The sequence below is a fragment of the Vulpes vulpes genome, chromosome 10 (genome assembly GCF_048418805.1).
Source record: "Vulpes vulpes isolate BD-2025 chromosome 10, VulVul3, whole genome shotgun sequence".
Lineage (NCBI taxonomy): Eukaryota > Metazoa > Chordata > Mammalia > Carnivora > Canidae > Vulpes > Vulpes vulpes.
The window spans coordinates 54,803,904-54,823,930 of record NC_132789.1 but is presented as its reverse complement, the minus strand read 5'-3'; the positions used below and the strand labels follow the sequence as shown (position 1 = coordinate 54,823,930).

General features: G+C 45.9%; 1 protein-coding gene across 4 annotated transcripts in view; it reads left to right on the top strand.

The window, feature by feature from the left end:
- Nucleotides 1-20,027, top strand: part of CFAP57 (cilia and flagella associated protein 57) — a 74,284-nt gene that overhangs the window by 51,584 nt on the left and 2,673 nt on the right. For all 4 annotated transcript variants that reach the window (XM_072724279.1, XM_072724281.1, XM_025992072.2 and 1 more), the window contains 4 exons: nt 2,643-2,759; nt 4,770-4,904; nt 4,990-5,133; nt 12,200-12,332. In XM_072724279.1, coding sequence (XP_072580380.1) covers nt 2,643-2,759; nt 4,770-4,904; nt 4,990-5,133; nt 12,200-12,332 — 529 coding nt within the window. The remainder of the gene's footprint in view (nt 1-2,642; nt 2,760-4,769; nt 4,905-4,989; nt 5,134-12,199; nt 12,333-20,027) is intronic.

Here is a 20,027-nt window from a genome sequence, read left to right as displayed (position 1 = left end):
TCCTCCCCAGGGAGACAGTGTCCGGAACCTTGTCATTTTTCTTCACACTTTACTCCTCTAGTGCGGGGTTTCTAAACCTCAGCATTATAACATTTTAGGTTGGGTAATTCTGTGTTATGGGGAGCTGCCCCATGCACTGTAGGATATTGAGCAACATCCCTGGTCTCTCACCCATTAGATGCTGGTGGCAATCCTACCCTTCCCCCCGATGTGACAACCAAAAATGTCTCCACTTGTTGCCAAATGTCCCCTAAGGGGCAAAATGCCTCTTTCCTGTCCCATCCCTTCCCCCCTAGCCCCCCCATTGAGAGTCACTGAGTGTAAGGAGTAACACATGGAAGAGTAGATGGGATTTCCTCACCAGGAAGAGGATGCTTGTTCTTGCATGCTGGCTAGTATCCTAGCTGTCCAGCCGGCTATTCAAATTCAGCATATTTCACAATTTTTCTCTGAAATAGCTTATTTTTGTTAGCGTATTTTGACACTTTGCCTGTACGCCTTTCTAACCTCATCTGCCATTTCTGGCTTCAAGACTGCAGGGAAAGAGGTACAGGCAGCTGTAGGCACTCAGACATGACCTTGGAGGAGCGCCTTTCTCTCTTCCAGCCACTGTTCCCTTGGTCCGGGCACCTTCGTGCCACCTCCTGCCTCCAGTGTTGCTCTCTCTGGTAGGACCTCTACACCAGGCCTTAGGTAGCACCTGCTAGGGACTCCCTGAGCTTTCAGGATAAAGGCCAAGCTTCTGATCCATGTAAACGTCAGGCCAGGATGGAGGCCAAACTTCTCCCTGTTCGAGCCTCTGCCCCCTGGGTCCTGCTGACCCAGCTCAGCCGGCCTCTCTGGCCCCAGTCCCCCTCCCTCACATGCACCCGTCCTGCAGCCCCCGGACCACCTGTAGCCCATGGAGATGCACTGGGCAGCCCACGCCTCTGGTTGTCTCTGTGCATGGCCTGTTCTCTCTGCCTGGGGTTCTCCTTCTTGACTTTGTCCTCCAATGCCTATTGGTCTGGCAAAACCTGACGGAGCATCCCTTTTCTGGATCTCACTTCTGGATCCTCCATGCATGCAGGAGGCCCTTTCTACCTGGACCTGCCCTCTTATCCCTCTAGACCTGCGGCCTCCTGAAGACAGAAACCACCTGTTCATCAGTTCTGTATCCCCGTGCCTATGATGGCTGGCCCGCGCTCTGCAGGGGACACAGTCTTTCTTTAGCTGTGCACATCCCCCCGCAAGGTAGCCTCCACAAGGTGGATCAACATAGCTCCACCAGCATTGTGTATTTATCTTTTCACTCCTCTTCCAGAAGGCAGGTTGCTTCAAGCACTCCTCTTCTTCCTCCTTGTAGGTCCCCTTTGCCTTAAACATTTGCCGTGTGCTCCTCTATTCAGACGAATATCTACTGAGTGCTGCCTTCCTGTCTGACATTGGGTCGAAGGGCTATTCCGTCTCTACAGAATGCTTCCAATGATTATAACATTCTACAAGCTGCCCCTTCATGTCCAGAACATGGGTGTGGCTCACTAGGGGTCCTGGTATCCCAGAAGATGGTCAGGAGCTTTGAAATCTGACCAAAGGGCCTGGGATAGACTAGAGGAGCTACTCCATCCAGCCATGAAAAAAACCTAGTGAACTGTCTCATCCCCCCGCCCCCAAAAAAAGTAGCAAATCTCTCTATCAACAGGAATACTAGTGTCCACCAGATTTGGTGCATCAACCAAACATCATCCCTTTGCTTTTGATAGAAATCAGATCAACTGAGAGCTCACATACGCCTGGTCTCATCCTAATCAGAAGCTCCCATTGTCATTCACAGTGTCTCTGGTTAATACAAATAACAAATCTTTCCAAAGCTCATTGGTCACCTTTTCCTTTTCTTTGAGGATGAGACATTCTCCTCAGTTGTACTTTTGAAGACCTTTTCCACAGAATGATTGAGGTAGAGTTTCCTTAGACTGGGAACACCTACCTGCTGGTCCCTTACAACTTTGATGGCCTGTGGCCCCAAAGGGTCATGATCCACTCACATGATTTCACAAAATAGGCAGGGAAGGTGCTTCTCTGTAGAACCCTGCCTCAGGCTACAGGCTACAGGTTCCAGTACTTGAGAGTAACCAAGTAATAAAGGATTCAAGAAAAGAAGGTAATTAGCGTGGCTGAAGGAACAGGGAAACTAAGGGAAAAATTCAGAGCCTGCTTATAGAAATACATGGTCTGGCTTAATATATCTACCAAAGGGTAGAGGCTTTGGGAATAGCAAGGAGTTAAGAAGAAAGGTTTCAGGGGTGCCTGAATGGCTCAGTCGGCTGGGTGTCTGACTCTTGATTTCAGCTCCAGTCATGATAGGGTCGTGAGATCGAGCCCCACATCAGAATCCACAATGTGGAGCCTGCTTGAGATTCTCTTCCTCTCCCTCTGCCCCTCCCTTGCCCACTCTCCTGTGTGTGCACTGGCTCTCTCTCTCTCTCTCTCTCTTTCAAAAAGGAGAAAGAAGAAAGGTTTCATTGCAGAAGACATAAGTAGGAGCTAGAAAAGAAAAGCCCTGGTAGCCAGCGAAACCTTCCCACTGAAAGGCTTTATTCTCAAATATAATTTGCATTCCCTTACTTTCTTATTCTTGACTTTTCCCCCCTTGATCTCTGTAGATGGAAGCAGAACTGGAGCATTTCCATAAGCAGAACACACAGCTGGAGCTGAACATCACGGAATTGTGGCAGAAACTAAGAGCCACCGATCAGGAGATGCACAGAGAGAGACAGAAGGTGCGAGGATTTCAGAGTCTGGTAGATCTTGGATTTAGGATCTGGCACCTGTCTGCAGCGGGCAGCTGGCTTCCAAGAGAAGGTGCCAGCCCATTGCTAAGATACATTCCCATTTTAACTCACTCTCCACTTGCTCACAGCCCTGCCTGGTTTCATGCCCATGCAAATGTACATGACTACATCCATCTGAGACTATTAGGACTTTGGGTAAAGTGCTCAAGGGGATGGGAAGCCAGTTCCATAAAGCTGCTTGCAGCATTAGCTTGTTGAGCCTGGGAAGGAATATGCTCAGAGAGGCCATTTGTAGGCAGTGGCAAAAGGTTTTGACTATCAGAAACAAAACAAAACAAAAACATGCTGAAACAAGGAGAGCCTCAGAAATTGTTTATTCCAGTCTCTTTAGGTAATAAATAAGGTAAGTAAGGCCAGAGAGATTAGAAGTCTTAAAAATGTCACTCAGCACCCATAGCTACGTAGTATACTCAGAGCCAGCACCGAGAACTAGGTCCTCTGGTTCTGGGCCGGCACCTGGCTGCATCCCCACCCCTAGCACAGGGCCCCCCATGTTGGTTGAGTGATTTTTTTCCATCCCCCACATCGAGCATCGACAATGTACTAGGTCTTAGGGAAGCTGCAGAGCTACCCACGTGAACTGACACAGACCCTGCCCTTCACAGACTGAACAGCGGTGGCTGTTCACAACAGGCTAGGTGGTTTGTGGTGTGGGCACACCAATCATAATGCAAGATGAGGGGTTATGATATATGAACAGAGGGTTATGGGAGCAAAGAGAAAGGAGGGGCCCTCCAGGTCGGGGGTACAGGAGAATGGGTATCAGAAAGCAGGATGGAAGAGTGAGTCTCTGGCCCAGGTGTGCAACTGAAACCAGTGGGCCCAATTTGATCAGGTTTTCACTCCCCACTCACAGCAGTGAGGGTCAGGAAGGATAAACCCCAGTGAGCTCAGAAGGGAGACAGGGAAGCACTGGCCCAGGGGCCTGCAGGAGAGAAGCTATCCTATCCATCTAGGCTCAGAAAGGAATAGGGTGACCCCTCGCACTTCCTTTCATCTTTCAAGGCCTGTGGTCCTGAAAAGAATCCAGAGCCGATGAAGGAAACTTCTGTGTGGCCTTTTTTTTTTTAAATAATAAATTTATTTTTTATTGGTGTTCAATTTGCCAACATACAGAATAACACCCAGGGCTCATCCCGTCAAGTGCCCCCCTCAGTGCCCGTCACCCAGTCATCCCCAACCCCCGCCCTCCTCCCCTTCCACCACCCCCAGTTCATTTACCAGCGTTAGGATAGGAGTCTTTATGTTCTGTCTCCCTTTCTGATATTTCCTACCCATTTCTTCTCCCTTCCCTTCTATTCCCTTTCACTATTATTTATATTCCCCAAATGAATGAGACCATATAATGTTTGTCCTTCTCCGACTGACTTATTTCACTCAGCATAATACCCTCCAGGTCCATCCACGTCAAAGCAAAGGTGGGTATTTGTCGTTTCTGATGGCTGAGGAATATTCCATTGTATACATAAACCACATCTTCTTTATCCATTCCTCTCTCGATGGACACCGAGGCTCCTTCCACAGTTTGGCTTTTGTGGCCATTGCTGCTAGAAACATCGGGGTGCAGGTGTCCCAGCGTTTCATTGCATCTGTATCTTTGGGGTAAATCCCCAACAGTGCAATTGCTGGGTCGTAGGGCAGGTCTATTTTTAACTCTTTGAGGAACCTCCACACAGTTTTCCAGAGTGGCTGCACCATTTCACATTCTCTGTGTTACCTTTTAAAGATGAAGCTCTGCGGGCAGGTGCACAGGGTTTTGGGTACCTGTCTCTGGCTCTCAGCTATGCGCCCAGCCAGATCTCTGTGTCCACTGTGGGCCCCGGCAGCCAACCCCAAGGCCCAGGGGAGGCGTCTCTCATCTTACTGCTGCCATCTGCCTCGGCCTGCACCCCCTCCCAGAGCCCCTGCAGTGCCAGGAGCAAATGCCTGTGGTTGCAGGAGCGGGACTTGGAGGCGCTGGTCAAACGGTTCAAGACAGACCTTCACAACTGCGTGGCGTACATCCAGGAGCCCCGGCTCCTGAAGGAGAAGGTCCGAGCTCTGTTTGAGAAGTACGTGCAGCGGGCAGACATGGTGAGCTCTGCTTCCCTTGCTCACCTTCTCTCCCGGGGGTCCCCCCGCCCCCCGAGTCCCTCGCTGAGAAGCCCTCCGCACTCAGGTGGAGATCGCAGGGCTGAACACCGACCTGCAGCAGGAGTACGCCCGCCAGCGGGAGCACCTGGAGAGAAACCTGGCCACTCTCAAGAAGAAGGTGGTCAAGGAGAGTGAGCTGCACCGCACTGATTACGTCCGCATCATGCAGGTGCCCGCGCCCCTCGCGTGTCCCACTCGTCTGGGGATCGCTGCCTTTCTCTACAGCCCTCTCTTTGCCTCCCCAGAGCTCCACCTGGCAGGGGCCGTGACCAAGAGCCTTTCCATGCTTTTCTAGATGTTTCCTTCCCCACCCCTGTCCTGCCAATGCCCATTCATTTCCACCCCGACCCCGACTTCACAGGCACCATTTCTTCCCCCGCCCTGGCCCATCTCTATCCAAGGCCTCCCCATCTCCTTGCCCCCTCTGGCCCTCCATCCACGTGATGTTAGCTCTCCTGAGTCACGCTCTCCTCTTTTTCCTTGGTTTCCAACTGTGATTTCACCTTACTTTTTTTTTTTTTTAATTTATTTATGATAGTCATCACAGAGAGAGAGGCAGAGACACAGGCAGAGGGAGAAGCAGGCTCCATACAGGGACCCCGATGTGGGATTCGATCCCGGGTCTCCAGGATCGCACACCGGGCCAAAGGCAGGCGCCAAACCGCTGCGCCACCCAGGGATCCCCTCACCTTACTTTGTTTTGCTGTTGTTTATTCCCCGTGAATCACACGATCCCCAATGGCCCAGCTCCCTCCGACCACACCTGGCTCCACCCGCCTCATCTGCCTTTTCTGGTGCCTCAGGTGCCTTCCCTTATCTCTTGGGTCCAGGGCCAACCACACCCACAACCGTGTTGGCCTCACTCAGGTTTGATGAACTGCCCACACCCACCTCCCAGGAGCCTTCACGGGGCTGTTCAGAAGTCCTGACCCCATTACTGCCGCCTCCACTTAGCACATTATCAGGACTGCGCGTCAGGATCCTTCTGCCAGATTTCTGTTTGAGTATCAGTATCGTCTGAGGCAATTAATGTGATTTAATATCAAAGGGGATCATCAGAATCACGTTTATAAGGCATGTACCTTTTTATGTTTGTATTTCTTTAATGCCATAATTAAAATACTGGGATGGGAGGGGCTGCAGTTGGATTGAAACAAACCAGTTCCCAGCTGGGGCAGTCCCAGTCCCCCCACAGGCAGCAGAGATTCAGGCCCAGACCCAGGCACCGCGGGCCTTGTGCCATCCTGCAAGCAGCCCCTGCCCCAGAGCAGCCCATGCCACCAAACCACGGCCTCCTCCTGGGCCAGGGAAGCACTCAGAAGCCCAGAGAGAGCAGTGCATCCGGCTGATGCACCCTTTTGGCACCAGCAGTGGATACACAGAGCCACTGCTAAGGGTCTCAAGGCCCCCAGCACGGAGAGCCCCCGGGGTTCTGGAAGGCGGCCCACTGGCCAGTGGGACCAGGGTGACTACAGAGGAAGCTGACAACTGGTAACATTGCTAGGCCTTTGTCTGTGCCCGGCCACCAGAGCACAGGCCTGTCAGGCCCTCCAGGGGCTGGGTCCCTCTGTCTGTGCCAAGCAGATTTGGTAAAGCTAATGTCAGTCCCAGCAGAAGAAAGAAAAGGAAAGACCACAGGCTACCAGAGGGTGCAGGTCCCAGGACGACACCTCTCAGGTCAGGCACAGGTCTTCTTTTGCTCCCTGGGACCCCAGAGGATATGTGCACCCTTGTCCTGGGCAGGGTGAGATGGTGGAGGGAGCAAAGAGATAGAAGCAGCACTCCTTCCCAGCCCTGCCACTCCCTGATGGCTGGCAGAGAGAGCCATAAACCAGGGGAAGTCCCCGCAAGACTGCTTTACTCCAGCTTGTAAAGCAGTGTGCTGCGGAGGAGTCTGCGGATCCATAGAGGGGGCCCTGGGAGGCAGGGTTCTAGGTTCCCATCCCCTTGCCTACAGTAGGCTCTGTGTCAGATTTTGTTTAGAAGAAAGGAAGGGAGGGAGGGAGAGAGGGAGAGAAAGAGAAAGAAAAGAAAGACAGGAAGCAAGAGAAAAGGGAAGAAGAAAAACTTTCAAAGCCATCATTTTCAATTATAAAAATTGCTTCCTTCTTTGATCTTAAGCTGAAGGAGAGGGCCCAGGCCAGGACCAGGCAAGGTGTCAGGCAGGAGAAACGAGAGTGGGCACTGTCTGTCTAAACCCAGTTTATCCTGCCCCGCCCCCCTTACTGGGAGACCTTGGGGAAAGTCCTCAGCCTCCCCAGGAGCCTCCTTCCCTATCCGTAAAATGGGAAAGGAAGTACCAACCTCAGTAAGTTACTCCAGGGATTAAATAAGATGACTAATGTAAAGCATGAGGTACTGGTCTCTGGTCATTACAAACAGGTGCTCTGAAAATGCTCTCTCCCTTCTGGTCCTCTCACCTAAAGACCTACTCGAGAACCAAGGCAGAAGTCAGTGGGAAAGCCTGGAAGGCCATCCCAGCAAGACCAGGGCTGCCCGTGGGCTGGGGACATGGGAGGGAGGAATTGCACAACTGCTCCCAGACTCCCCAGCTGGTGGCCTGGGGGCCTGGTGCCTTGCTGTGTCGGTAAGAACCTGCCTCTGCAGTTGCCAAGGTGCTGGCACTTCAGTCCAAAAAGGCCAAGGAAGGCCAGGGCAGAAACACAGAAAATGAGGTCACTGTCTCATTTATTTATTCAGAGAGGAGCGCAGGGCCTCCCCCCTCGTTCTCCAGCACGCTTGCAGATACGAAAGTAAGAGTTGCTTTGAATACAAACAACCAGGACACACACTTTATTCATTCAGGAGACAATTTTGAGGGCTTCTTAGAAGCCAGGCTCCACGCTAGCCAAGGAAGATTCTGAGATGAATGTGACAGCATGCCCACCCTCAACAGTTCACGGTAGGAAACTTCAACCAGATACAATCACGGCTCAGTACAGTCTGTCCAGCACTGTGGGCACGTTGCGGAGGCGGGCTTCAGTGAAGGCAAGAGGCATTTGAGTGGGCCTTGAAGTGGAAGTAGAGGTGATCAGAGAGCAAGTGGAGAAAGAAACTTCCAGGCAGAGAGACCACCTGAGAATGGGCAGGGAGGGAAGAGTGAGGCTTCTGGGGTGTCTGGGGACCCTCCTGGGTCCACAGACCTTCCTTTATTGCAGAGCTCCAGAAGGGAAGCAAGGAAAAAAAGGCCTGCTGGTAAGTAAGGAGTTTAGGGTCAATTGAGGGAGCTTTCCTTGCCACACCAAGAAGCATAAGGTTTATCTTACAAGCAGGTACCGCCCAAGGTGGAAGCACGTAGGGGTGTTCTCTGTTTTGAGATCACCTCAGTTGGCAGGGTGGAAAGGCTGGTGGGGAAAGGCAGGTGGTGGGAAACCCCGTGAGAAGATGGCTGCTCGTTAGGGGGAGACGAGAAGGCCTTGGAAGGGCCTAAGGCCTTGAAAGGGGCTAAGCTGTGCCCTCAAAGGCAATTCAGAGGGGAAATGATGACATGTCAAGTCGGACGTGAGAGGAAGGTTGAAAGAGGAGCAGAGAGATGCCTCATCTGTGCAGTTAGGCAGGTGGCGGTCCCACCAACTGTGGGGTCCAGAAAGAGGCCACTGATGCAGGGCTTTCAAAGTCACGGGGTAAACAGGCTGCCTGCATTTTCCATGCTGCCAGCCTCTGCCATATTCTTGAAGGTGTCAACACAGGGAAGGCCAGTAGGGGGTGCTAGAGGCATTCTCTTCCTTCTCCCTTCTGGGCAGAAGGCTCTATCTCGGCCTGGTTCTGGCCTCTCCTCAAAAGGCAGTCCTGGACAGCTCAGTGTTGCCCCTTTGTTTAGAAGTCCACTATGGAAGTGGACTTCAGCATCCCTCCAGCCAGTCATACCCCAAGACCTGGCACTTGATGGCCCCCAGGTCAGGTCACATTTTTCCTACAGCAGAGGAGCTGGGTGGGGGGCTGGAGGATTGGAGGGGTTTTTATAGATGGTCCTGACCAAGGAGGGACCAGGAACAGAAGACTCAGCACACGGTCACGTCCACATTTTAAGCTTACACAGCTTCCCAAAGCACATGAGTTGATCTCAGGGTGACCCCTGGGCTTCTCAGAACATAGACCACTCCCGAAAGCACGCTTGAGGAAGCCAAACTTGTTCCTCTGGGGGGCTTCCATGGCCATCCAAATACCATGTGAGATATTGGAATGGGGTGAGGTCAATGAGAGGTGGAACGTAGAGTCTGGGAGGCAACAGTCCTAGAGGAACAAGCACTTGGAGCAGACACAATCAGATTCAAATCCTGGCTCTACCTCACCGCACTGCCTTGGCCTCAGTTTTCTCCTGTGGAAATGAATCTGATAATACCTTCTTTTGTCATAAGGTTGTAGTGGAATTAAATGAGTTATTGTATGTAAAATATCTGATGTGATACAGGGATCCAATCAATTCTTGAAGTTATGATTACTCTTGTCATCATCATCATTATCATCATCAAGCATTGACTGCCTCAAATTGTGTTTGTTCCCCCTTGGTTCCAGGCCTGAAACATTCTTCCCTGTGCCCCACTACCCCAGGAAGCCTTTCTCACACTGGGTGTGTGCCTCTCTTCAGACTCTCATGGCACCTCTAAGCACTGGATCCAAGCTGGACCTCCCATCTCCAACACAGTGACCAGTGCATAGTAGGCTCTTAGGAACTGGTCCTTAGATGATTTGTATGCATGAGTGAGTGAATGGATGGATGAACAAATGGATGAACAGAACCAGGAACTGGGCTGCATTAAGTCATGGGTCTTGATCACACTCTAATAGGGACCATGGCATGTCCTGGAGGTCCATTTAGGTGGCAGGCATCATGGAAGTGACCAACGCAGGTGGTGGGGTTAAAAAGTACCAGAAGCCTGAAGTCCCAGTCATGGTAGCAGGATTGTCAAGGGTGGAGGGGTGGGGAGACACCAAGGCAAGGGCTCCACCTGGGGTCATTTGGGTAGTAGAGAGGAGAGATGCTGAGCGCTGGTGATGTATCACAGCAGGAAAGGTAAATTCAGACCCAAAACTGATGGGATTTAGTGACAGGACGGATGGAGATGACCAAGAAGGTCCTCATGATATGGCCAGAGAGGACTGGGCAATGGTACCTTCAGTCTCTAATCTTCATTCTGATTATGTTATTTGAATTGAATGAGACAAGGGAAGTTAAGTGATGCCTGTGAAGAGGAGGAGTGGAGAGAGCCCCTGAGCCAGAGCCAGTTTGCCCAAGTTCCCTTCGGCCCTCCCAAGTTTCCCTTCGCTCTCATCTCCCCCATTGACCTTTACCCCCTTTTTTGTAATTTCCTTGTTAGTAAGAATCTCATCCTTTTCAGCTTGATATCTACTGCATTAGTTATTCATTTGCTATCCATTTCACAAATATTTATTGAGCGCTTCTTACATGCAGGGCAGAGTCCAAGGTCTTAGAACGAAATGCATACATATTTAATTGAGCATGTCATGATTGAAAGTCAGTGTGGAGAGGTTCCGGGGGAGGAGACGTGGTGAGTTTTGCTGGAGAGCATTTGGAAAGGAAACGTGGGAGATTCATCACTAAGGCCTGGGCTGGTTAAAAGAGTAAAAGATCCCATGGAGAAATCTGCTGACTTTATAGAAAAAAAGGCACAAAGCCCAGCCTGAAAACAAGGGATCAGCAATAATTGGGCATTTCACCCGAGAGAATTTTTTTTTTTTTTAATGAGGAATACTGAAATTAGGTGATGTACTGAAAATCTGAAGGTATATCTGACCTGCTCAGAGAAAGAGGCTCTGGAGGAAAAGAATATGTTAGTGTCTCCAGTTCATGCACTGGTCCCACCCAGCCCCTATAGGCATGTCCTTGTAACAGAGAAGTAGTTGTTGTGGCTCGTGGACAATAGTGCTTGGGATCACCCTGTTCTCTGGGTTGACTCCATGCTTCCCACTATGGAGAGAGTGTCCCAAGTGGTGGTTGTCCCTAGCACAGGTCTGTTTTATGTAGATTTGGCCTGCATTTGCCTTTTTGGGTACTCTGACCTTCAAGGACTTTGCTATCAATGAAAAGGAAGGCAGAGATTTGAGGTGTGGGAAGGGAAGAGAGAAGCGACTGCATGGTTCCAGGTGCAGAGCTCCCACCATAGGGCCGCCAGCAGACTCTTCATCCTCATTCCTCTGTACCTGCCTCTCACTTTGTGTCTGGTGATACAGAACTGCAGCAAGTCTTCCCCGACACTAGCCATGTCCTACTTCTGTGTCTTTCTCTTGTTCCAGTTGTGTGCGATCCCCATACCCTCTCCTTGGTAACTCCTTGCAGCTTCAGCCCAGGGATCAATCCCTAGGAATCCACCCTGGTCATTCAGTCAGGTCTAAGTGCCTTTCATCTGTGCCCCACTCCTCCATTACAGCAAGGTGGCTGCCATGCTTAATTACACCCAGATCCCCCACTAAATCCTAAACTCTTCAAGAGCAGAGGCCAGGTCTTACTTTCGTTATACCTTAGGATCAGCACAGTGGCTGGCCCATAGTAAGTACTCAAGTAAATATTGGATGGATGGATGGATGGATGGATAGGTGGATATTTGTCAAACACAAGAAAAGTGAACTGTCAATGGATATAGCAAATGTTCAGTATTTGTTTTCTGTGCTCCTCACTAAACAGTACGCTGAATGCAAAAACCATTTCTTATTTCTGTCTATATCCCAGGGCCACAGCAGATACCATATAAATGTAGGTTCAACAAATGAATAGGAAAAATGAATAAAGGATAGTACAGTACTTAAGAGCTCAGAGCTCTGGAGCTGGACTGTCAGAGTCAGAATCCTGACTCTGCCACTTGCTATCTATGTAATTTGGGCAAGTTATATAACCTTTCTATGCCTCAGTTTCCTCTTCTATAAAATTGTAATTATAATAGAATTTCCTCATAGTATATTATGATACTACAATGCATTCAATTCATATGAAGTGCTTAGAAAAGCATTGTTGTTGATGCTGGAAAGGCTCTAGATGCTTGGGAATGGTACACACTGTCTGTATCTTATATTGCCAGAGTCCACCTAAAGGTAAGTCAGCTGGTATCTCAAGAGGCTGATCCACAAGCTAGGATAAGGGCTCATACCCTGGTAGAGTAATCTGGGTTCAGGCCCAACCCTGTCTGTTCCATACATCCTCAGCCCCAGGCCAGGGCAGGCTCTGTGCCCACTGATCACTCATCCTTCCATGCTCACCCTCTCTTCCTTCTTCTCTACAGGAAAATGTCTCCCTGATCAAGGAGATTAATGAGCTCCGCAGGGAGTTGAAGTTCACTCGCTCCCAAGTCTACGACCTTGAAGCAGCTCTGAAACTGACCAAGAAAATCCGACCACAAGATGTTCCAGAGACAGGTAATGTCACCAGTGGCCAAAGGGGATGAGCATTGGGATCAAGGGACCAATGGGAGCCACAAACAAGTCTTCCTTTGGCTTCCAAGTCTGCCTCTCCCCAGTGTCCTGTATCAGGCCACATCTACCCGATGGCCTTCTGGGAACCTCTTCATGCTGTTCCCCATGCCATCCAAAGGATCTGTGAGGCCCTTGCCACATTCAAGCATGTGAGACCAAAATCCTTGAGGTTATCTCTGATTTTAAAATTCAGAATCTTTCCAGTTTTAGAAAGAACTTACTATATACCACATATTACATAACATCCCTAGAGGAGTCTGAGGCAGGGCCCCGACATCCAACACATTCGTATTTCTGTAGTGAAACATGAATATTCACACTGAACTTCATAAATTTTAAAATGCTTCACATTTTTAGGGCTTTTGGCACTTCAGAATTGAAGATAAGGGATTGTGGACCAGTGCGATTAAAATAAAGACAAAAAGAAAGATTAGAAATATTCAAATGGAAAGAGGAAAAAATGACATTAGAGATATTAAATGAGTTAGTTACTGCAATTATCCTAAATTTCCTCTGAATTTCTGACAGCCAGGGCAAAAAGAGAAACAGAAATATGATAGTTTACATAGTCCTCATTTATGGGAAGAGGAAAACTTGGAGTTGTTTTTTTTTCCCCCCCGAGGAAACAAAACTTTCCCTGGCACTATATTTTGTAAAAAAACTTAACACATGGATCTTTATGAAAAAGGATGTTGAATAACACAGTGGGCAGCCTTTAACTGTATGTCTTCAGACAATTAAAAAACATTCTTCAGGTATCCATTTCTTATTTGGATGGTCAATAAAGACAGAATATAAGGTATTTCTATGGAAAATTAAGTCAGTGTGGTTTGAGTATATTGTTTTCTTCGGTTTACATTCAGGAATAGAGCTTAGAAACCTTGATGAATGGAAACCTGCCATGGCTGTGGCCTGAGTCTTTCCAATATCAGTACTATGGTCACTTAAGAGGTTATCACTGGGTGAAAGTGACTGAAGTATATGCAAGAACTCTGTACTATTTTCATAATTTCTTGAGAGTCTTAAACTATTACAGATTTATACATATAATTGTATTGTCTCATCTGCCCTTTTTGTTAGAGTTGAGGAGAAGTTGAAACAAGAGTAAACTCTCTGAGTAGTACCGGAAGAGGCAATATTCCGTCTAAAGAACTGACATAAGAGCCGAGTATGTGTTACAAAAATTGAGATGCTTGACTTATTGGAGATGAAAGTAAAGCATAGATGTGCCTGTGAACAACTGCAAAGCCTCTCTTTAAAAGACATTTCAAATATGCCCAAATATCCTAGCAAATATCATTGAGACCTCCTCAGGATACTGTATGATATAGCCAAGTTCTTCCTATTAATATTATTGAAAATTTCAGACATATACAAAAAATGAGAGAAAAACCTAATGAATTCCCATGAATCCATTCCCTGACTTCAACAAGTATCAGTTCCTGTCACTCTTGCTTCATCAGTATCCACAGTCCCCAGTTCTTTCCTCTCTCATCACCATGGATTATTTTGAAACAAACTTAACATCAGATCATTTGTGTGGTATAGTTTTACTCAAGGAAGATTTCATTTATAACATTTGAAGACAAGTATTACCAACTGTCTGCTTTAATCATGAAGAACCTAAGTCTGACTTTTAATTTTGAACAGGGGGCCACCAAGACAAGTTAGCTCAAAATATACATCCTCACGTTGTTTAAAATTGACCAATTCAATTGGTTTTTAAGAAGTCTTTATATGGGGGCACCTGGGTGGCTCAGTCAGTTAAGCATCTGACTCTTGATTCCAGCTCAGGTCATGATTTCAGGATCATCAAGCCCTGTGTTGGACTCCATGTTCAGCAGGGAGTCTGCTTGAGATTCTCTCCCTTTGCCCCTTCCCAACCTGAGAAAATAAATAAATATTTTTTTAAAAAAGAATTTTTTTTAATTTTTATTTATTTATGATAGTCACAGAGAGAGAGAGAGAGAGAGGCAGAGACATAGGTAGAGGGAGAAGCAGGCTCCATGCACCGGGAGCCTGACGTGGGATTCGATCCCGGGTCTCCAGGATCGCACCCTGGCCAAAGGCAGGCGCTAAACCGCTGTGCCACCCAGGGATCCCTAAAAAAAGAATCCTTTATCTGAACAGCACAGGTTGCCATCCCCAAACCACTGAAAATAAATAAATATTTTTTTAAAAAATTCTTTATCAGGTTGCCATCCCCAAACCACTGAAAATAAATATTTTTTTTAAAAAGAATTCTTTATCTGAACAGCACAGGTTGTCATCCCCAAACCACTATTTTAGTTTTAGCAGCATTTAAGTTTTCATTCACATAACAATTAACTAACAGGTCTAATAGACACACCTGCATATTTTTCAATTATTAAAACCATATAATTAGAACTTCTAAATAAAGATGGCTAATTAGAAGCCTACTAAAATGGCATAAATAAACCATATGATCAAAGAAAACACGAAAGAGACGCAAAATTTTGAAAGCTGGAAAACAGATAAGTGGTAACTGACTCCATAGACTCCTAAGGCAGGAGTGGGGAACCTAGAAGAAACCCAATATACATTACAGAACCTTCCCAAGTCTCTGGAATTAGCAGAAGAACATATCTCAGGAAGTAGGGGTGAAGGTGGGGCTGAAAACAATGAAAGACTTCAAGAAGGTGTTAGATTTACCTACTAACCAATACAATGGCTAAAAATAGATGGATCAAGTCCATCATCATGGAATATCCAAAGACCAGAGAACAAAGGAAAAATCCTTCAAACTTCTGAAAATAGGGAGAAGTTTCATACAAAAGACCAAAAAATCCCAATTGCAGGATACAAAATCAATAGACAAAAGTCAGTTACATTTTTATATACTAACAATGAACACTCTAAAAATTAAATTAAGAAAACAATTCCATTTATAATAACATCAAAAAGAAGAAATACTCAGGAATAAATTTACCCAAGACGGCAAAAGACTTGTACATTGAAAACTCTAAAACATTGCTGAAAAATTAAGATACCAATAAATGGAAAAACATCTTATGTTTAAAAGACAATACTGTTAAGATGTCAATACTACCCAAAACAATCTACTAATAGTCCAATCCCTATGAAAATCTCAATGATTTTTTGTGGAAATAGAAAATACATCCTCAAATTCATGTGGAATCTCAAGGTATCCCAGTCAAAACAACGTTGGAAAAGAACAAAATTGGAGGTCTCACACTTCCTGATTTCAAAACTTAATGCAAAGCTATAGTAATTGAAACAGTGTGGTACTGATATAAAGAGAGAGATACAGACCAATGGAATAGAGTAGAAAGGCCAGAAATAAACCTGCATATATATGGTCAAATGATTTTCTTTTTTTTTTTTTTTTTTTTTTTTGCAAATGATTTTCAACATGGGTGCCAAGACCACTCAATGGGGAAAGGACAATCTTTTCAGTAAATGGTGCTGGGAAAACAGGATACCCATATACAAAAGAATGAAGTTGGACCATACCTCATATACAAAAATTAACTCAAAATGGATCAAGGACCTAAATGTCAGAGCTAAAACTATAAAACTCATAGAAGAAATATAGGAGAAAAGCTTCATGACATTGGATATGGCAATGATTTCTTAGGTATGGCATCAAAACCACAGGCAACAAAAGGAAAAATAAATAAGTTGGACTACACCAAAATTTAAAACTTTCATACATCAAAGAACACTTTAAGCAAGAGTGAAAAAGCAGTCCATATGATGGGAGGAAAATATTTGCACATCATATATTTGATAAAGAACTGAGATCCAGAATGAATAAAAAATTCCTGCAACTCAACAGCAACCAAAAAAAATTTTTTTTGATGAGCAAAAGACTTAAATAGACATTTATCCAAAGAAAATACACAAATGTCTAATATGCATATGAAAAAAATTCTGAGGGATCCCTGGGTGGCGCAGCGGTTTAGCGCCTGCCTTTGGCCCAGGGCGCGATCCTGGAGATCCGGGATCGAATCCCACGTCGGGCTTCCCTGCATGGAGCCTGCTTCTCCCTCTGCCTGTGTCTCTGCCTCTCTCTCTCTCTCTGTGACTATCATAAATAAATAAAGATTTAAAAAAAAAAATTCTGAGCAGAAATCATTAGATATATGCAATTTTTGTTTGTTTTGAGGGAGAGTGTGCACATATGTGTGCATATGCACACAAGAGGAGGAGAAGAAGCAGAGGGAGAGGGAGGGACAGAGAGAATGCCCAACGCAGAGTCCAGCACAGAGCTTGGTCTCATGACCCTGAGATCATGACCTGGAGCCAAAATCAAGTCAGATGCTTAAATGACTGAGCCACCGAGGCACCCCAGAAATATGTACACTGAAACGATAGCAAGATACTACCTCATGCCCATTATGATGACTATTATCAAACAACAACAACAACAAAAACTACAAGTGTTGGTAAAGATGTAGACAGGGAAAGGAAGGAAAGAAGGAAGGAAGAAGGAAACAATGGAGTCAGATCAAGATAAAATAAATTGGGAAACTATAAGCTAACTAGAGAGGAAAACTTACCTTACAGAGGGAGATAGGTGAGATAAATATCTGTCTGTCTTAGCTCTGGATGAAGGAAAGAAAAAACAAACAAGAGAAAAGATCTCTCCCTGAGAACTGCTAACTGAAAGCCCATACTCAGGCAAGTTCAAGTCCAGAATTTACACTTAATTTGTGGCTCAAAGAAACCTTGGCTGAAGATTCAGTTTAACTAGTAGTATCTCCGGGTCCCAAGCAGAAGCAAATGCAAATTTCCTATAGAAGAATACATTTTAAGAATGTTGTCAAAGAATTCCTATAGATAATATCCTAAGGAACATGAACTCACAATCAAAAATCACTAAGTCCAGGAGGAAACCTACTGCTATCTACTACTGTTTTGTTACTACTAAATAACAATATTTAATATGTTTAAAGAAATAAAAGAGAAATTTGAAAACAAGGCAAAATAAGAGTCTCCCAAAATTGGCTAAGTATATTTGAAAAAAGAACCCAAAATATTCCTAGAAATGAAAACCATAAATTGCAATTAGATTCAACGGACAGACTGAACAATAGGTTAGATGTATCTGAAAGGAGACTTTGTGAACCAGAAGAACAAAGAAATTACCCAGATTGCAGCCCAGAGGGACAAAGGTATAATAAACGACAAAGAAGATGGAATGGGAAAACCTAACTCATATCTAACTGAAGCTTGAGAAAAAGAGAATGAGGAGAGGCAACATTATGATAAAGAATAGCTGAAAGTTTTTCAGAATTGATGAAAGATAACAATCATCAGGTCTAGGAAGCCAGGTGGATCTCAAGTAGGATAAATAAAAAGATATATATATCGAAACTACAGAAAACCAAAGACAGAGATGTTAAAAGCAACCAGGGAACAGATAGATTGCACATAGAGGAATAACAAGTCAGCTGATACCTAACTTCCCAAGAGCAACAGTATAAACCATGTAGAAATTATGAAATAGTGTCTTCCGAGTGCTAAGAGGTAATAACTGTCGCTTAGAGTTATGTAACCAGTGAAACACATGAAAAAAATTTTCTTATAAACAAAAACTGGGAGAATTTTTCACCAAGAAAATCTCATTTAAGGAAATTTTAAAGAATATATATCAGGAAGAAAAATTATTCCAGAGGGAAAGTCTTAATGCAAGAAGAAACAATGTGTGAGGAAAAAGCAAATATGTAGAATCTAAACAACTGTATAAGCCAATACAAAAAAAAAAAAAACGTCTAAAGTGTGGACTCAAATACCAAGACAGAGTTAAAATACTGAGCATTTAACCAGGGGACTCAGAGCTAAAGCATTCTAAGTCTTGTATTGTTTAGCCAGAAGGTAAAAATATTGATTTACTTTACACTCTTTTAAATTAAATATGCTTGTTAAACTTTTTAGGATAACTATTAAGAAAGAAAGTGTGTATACACCTTCCAGACGAGTAAAGGGGAAAACCCTCTAAATTCTGAAAAGACCAAAAAAGAAAAGGAAAAAGTGACACAAACATAAAATGCAAATAAAACAGTAGAAATTAATGCAAATGTATTAGTAATCATATTCTTATTTCCCATCATTTAAAATCAGAACTCAGGCGCCCCTGGATGGCTCAGTCGGTTAAGCACCTTCAGCTCTGGTCATGATCTCAGGGTCCTGCTTCTCCTTCTCCCTCTGCAGCTCCCCTAATTGTGCTCTCTCTCTCTCTCTCAAACAAACAAACAAACAAACTCTTTAAAAAATAAAAGAAAATCAGAACTTAATCTCCCAAAAGAAGCTTGTGGGCAGGATGTGGAGAGATTGCCCAGTTCTGGCAGATGGCAGGACCAGAGCAGAGTACGGACCAATAGGACACGGAGGTAGGGGGTGGGCTGGGGCATGGAGGAGAGAACTGACAAGGGAGAGACAACAGCCAAGGGGCCATGAGGAAAGAACTGACATGGCACAGCCATGGTGAAAAGGACAGGAGGGTTTACACACCACAGCACACGGTAGAAGGACCATCAAAGGGAGGACCCTATAAGACAGACCAAACTCTGATGAGCTGGCAGGTCATTATCAAAGGGATGAGAAAAAATTGGAGCAGTGGAGAGAATCAACAGGAAAAGCCTAGCCCATACCCTCAAGATGCTCAGACCAAAGAAAGAGAAAGACTGGGGAAACAAGTGCCAAAGCCGCACATTGGGCCCACTGGCCCATCTTCTGTGTGAACTGGTCTCACGAAGCAGAGCTGCACCCTTAAGAACATTCATGGACAGTGTCACCCAGGCCAGGGATGTTTCAGGAGACAACTGCTTCTGGAGGTCAGCCACCAGCCAGCAGCTGTGTCAACCCTGAGCTTTCTTACAGTTCTGCAGTATCTGACTTCCCTATCCCTTGCATGTTAGGATACTCTGCATCCAGGACATCCCAGTCCATTGACCTCACCCAGTGATTGCAGAGCTGAGGGGACCTTAAAGCCACAATCTGCATCAAGATGCTTATAGCACCTGGTGAAGCACCGAGGGGTTGGTATGGCCAGCGGCAGGGCAGAAGATGGAAAATTTTGAGTGCTGGAATATTTCCAGGTTCAGTCTAGTATGGACCTTTAGGACCGTGGCCTCATAAACACAGGTTGGATCTCCCTGGGCAATGAGACAATAATTGAATAAGTGTAAAGGCCAATGGGGAGGGCACTAAGTTTAGTCCAAAGACTATGCTGGTAACCAGGAAAGAGGAAGTAGCTAAGGGAGCAGGTGGAAAAGCAAACAGAAACTGGGCAGAGGCATGTGACACCGGTGGATGGGCTTTTAGGCTTGGGAATGCTGTACCTTCTCAGGGCCAGGCCACAGCTTGACAGAGAGGATGGTTATCAGGGGCAACCAATAGCAGCAGGAGGATGAAGCGTCAAGAGCTAGAGAAAGAAGAAACACTAAAAGATCAAAAGCCTAGAAATTGCCAAAAAGAAGAAGAGTAGAGGAGCATAGGCAAGAAGAGAAGGGTCTAGACTTCCCTTAGGAAGAGTAGGATATCAGTCAATCTGAATGCTGGTCCCATCTTCAGACCAATTAGAAGCCTAGGGCAAGGCTGGCCACTGGGCATTGCTGACAACTTCCTCCTTGCAATACTCTCTTCCTTGGC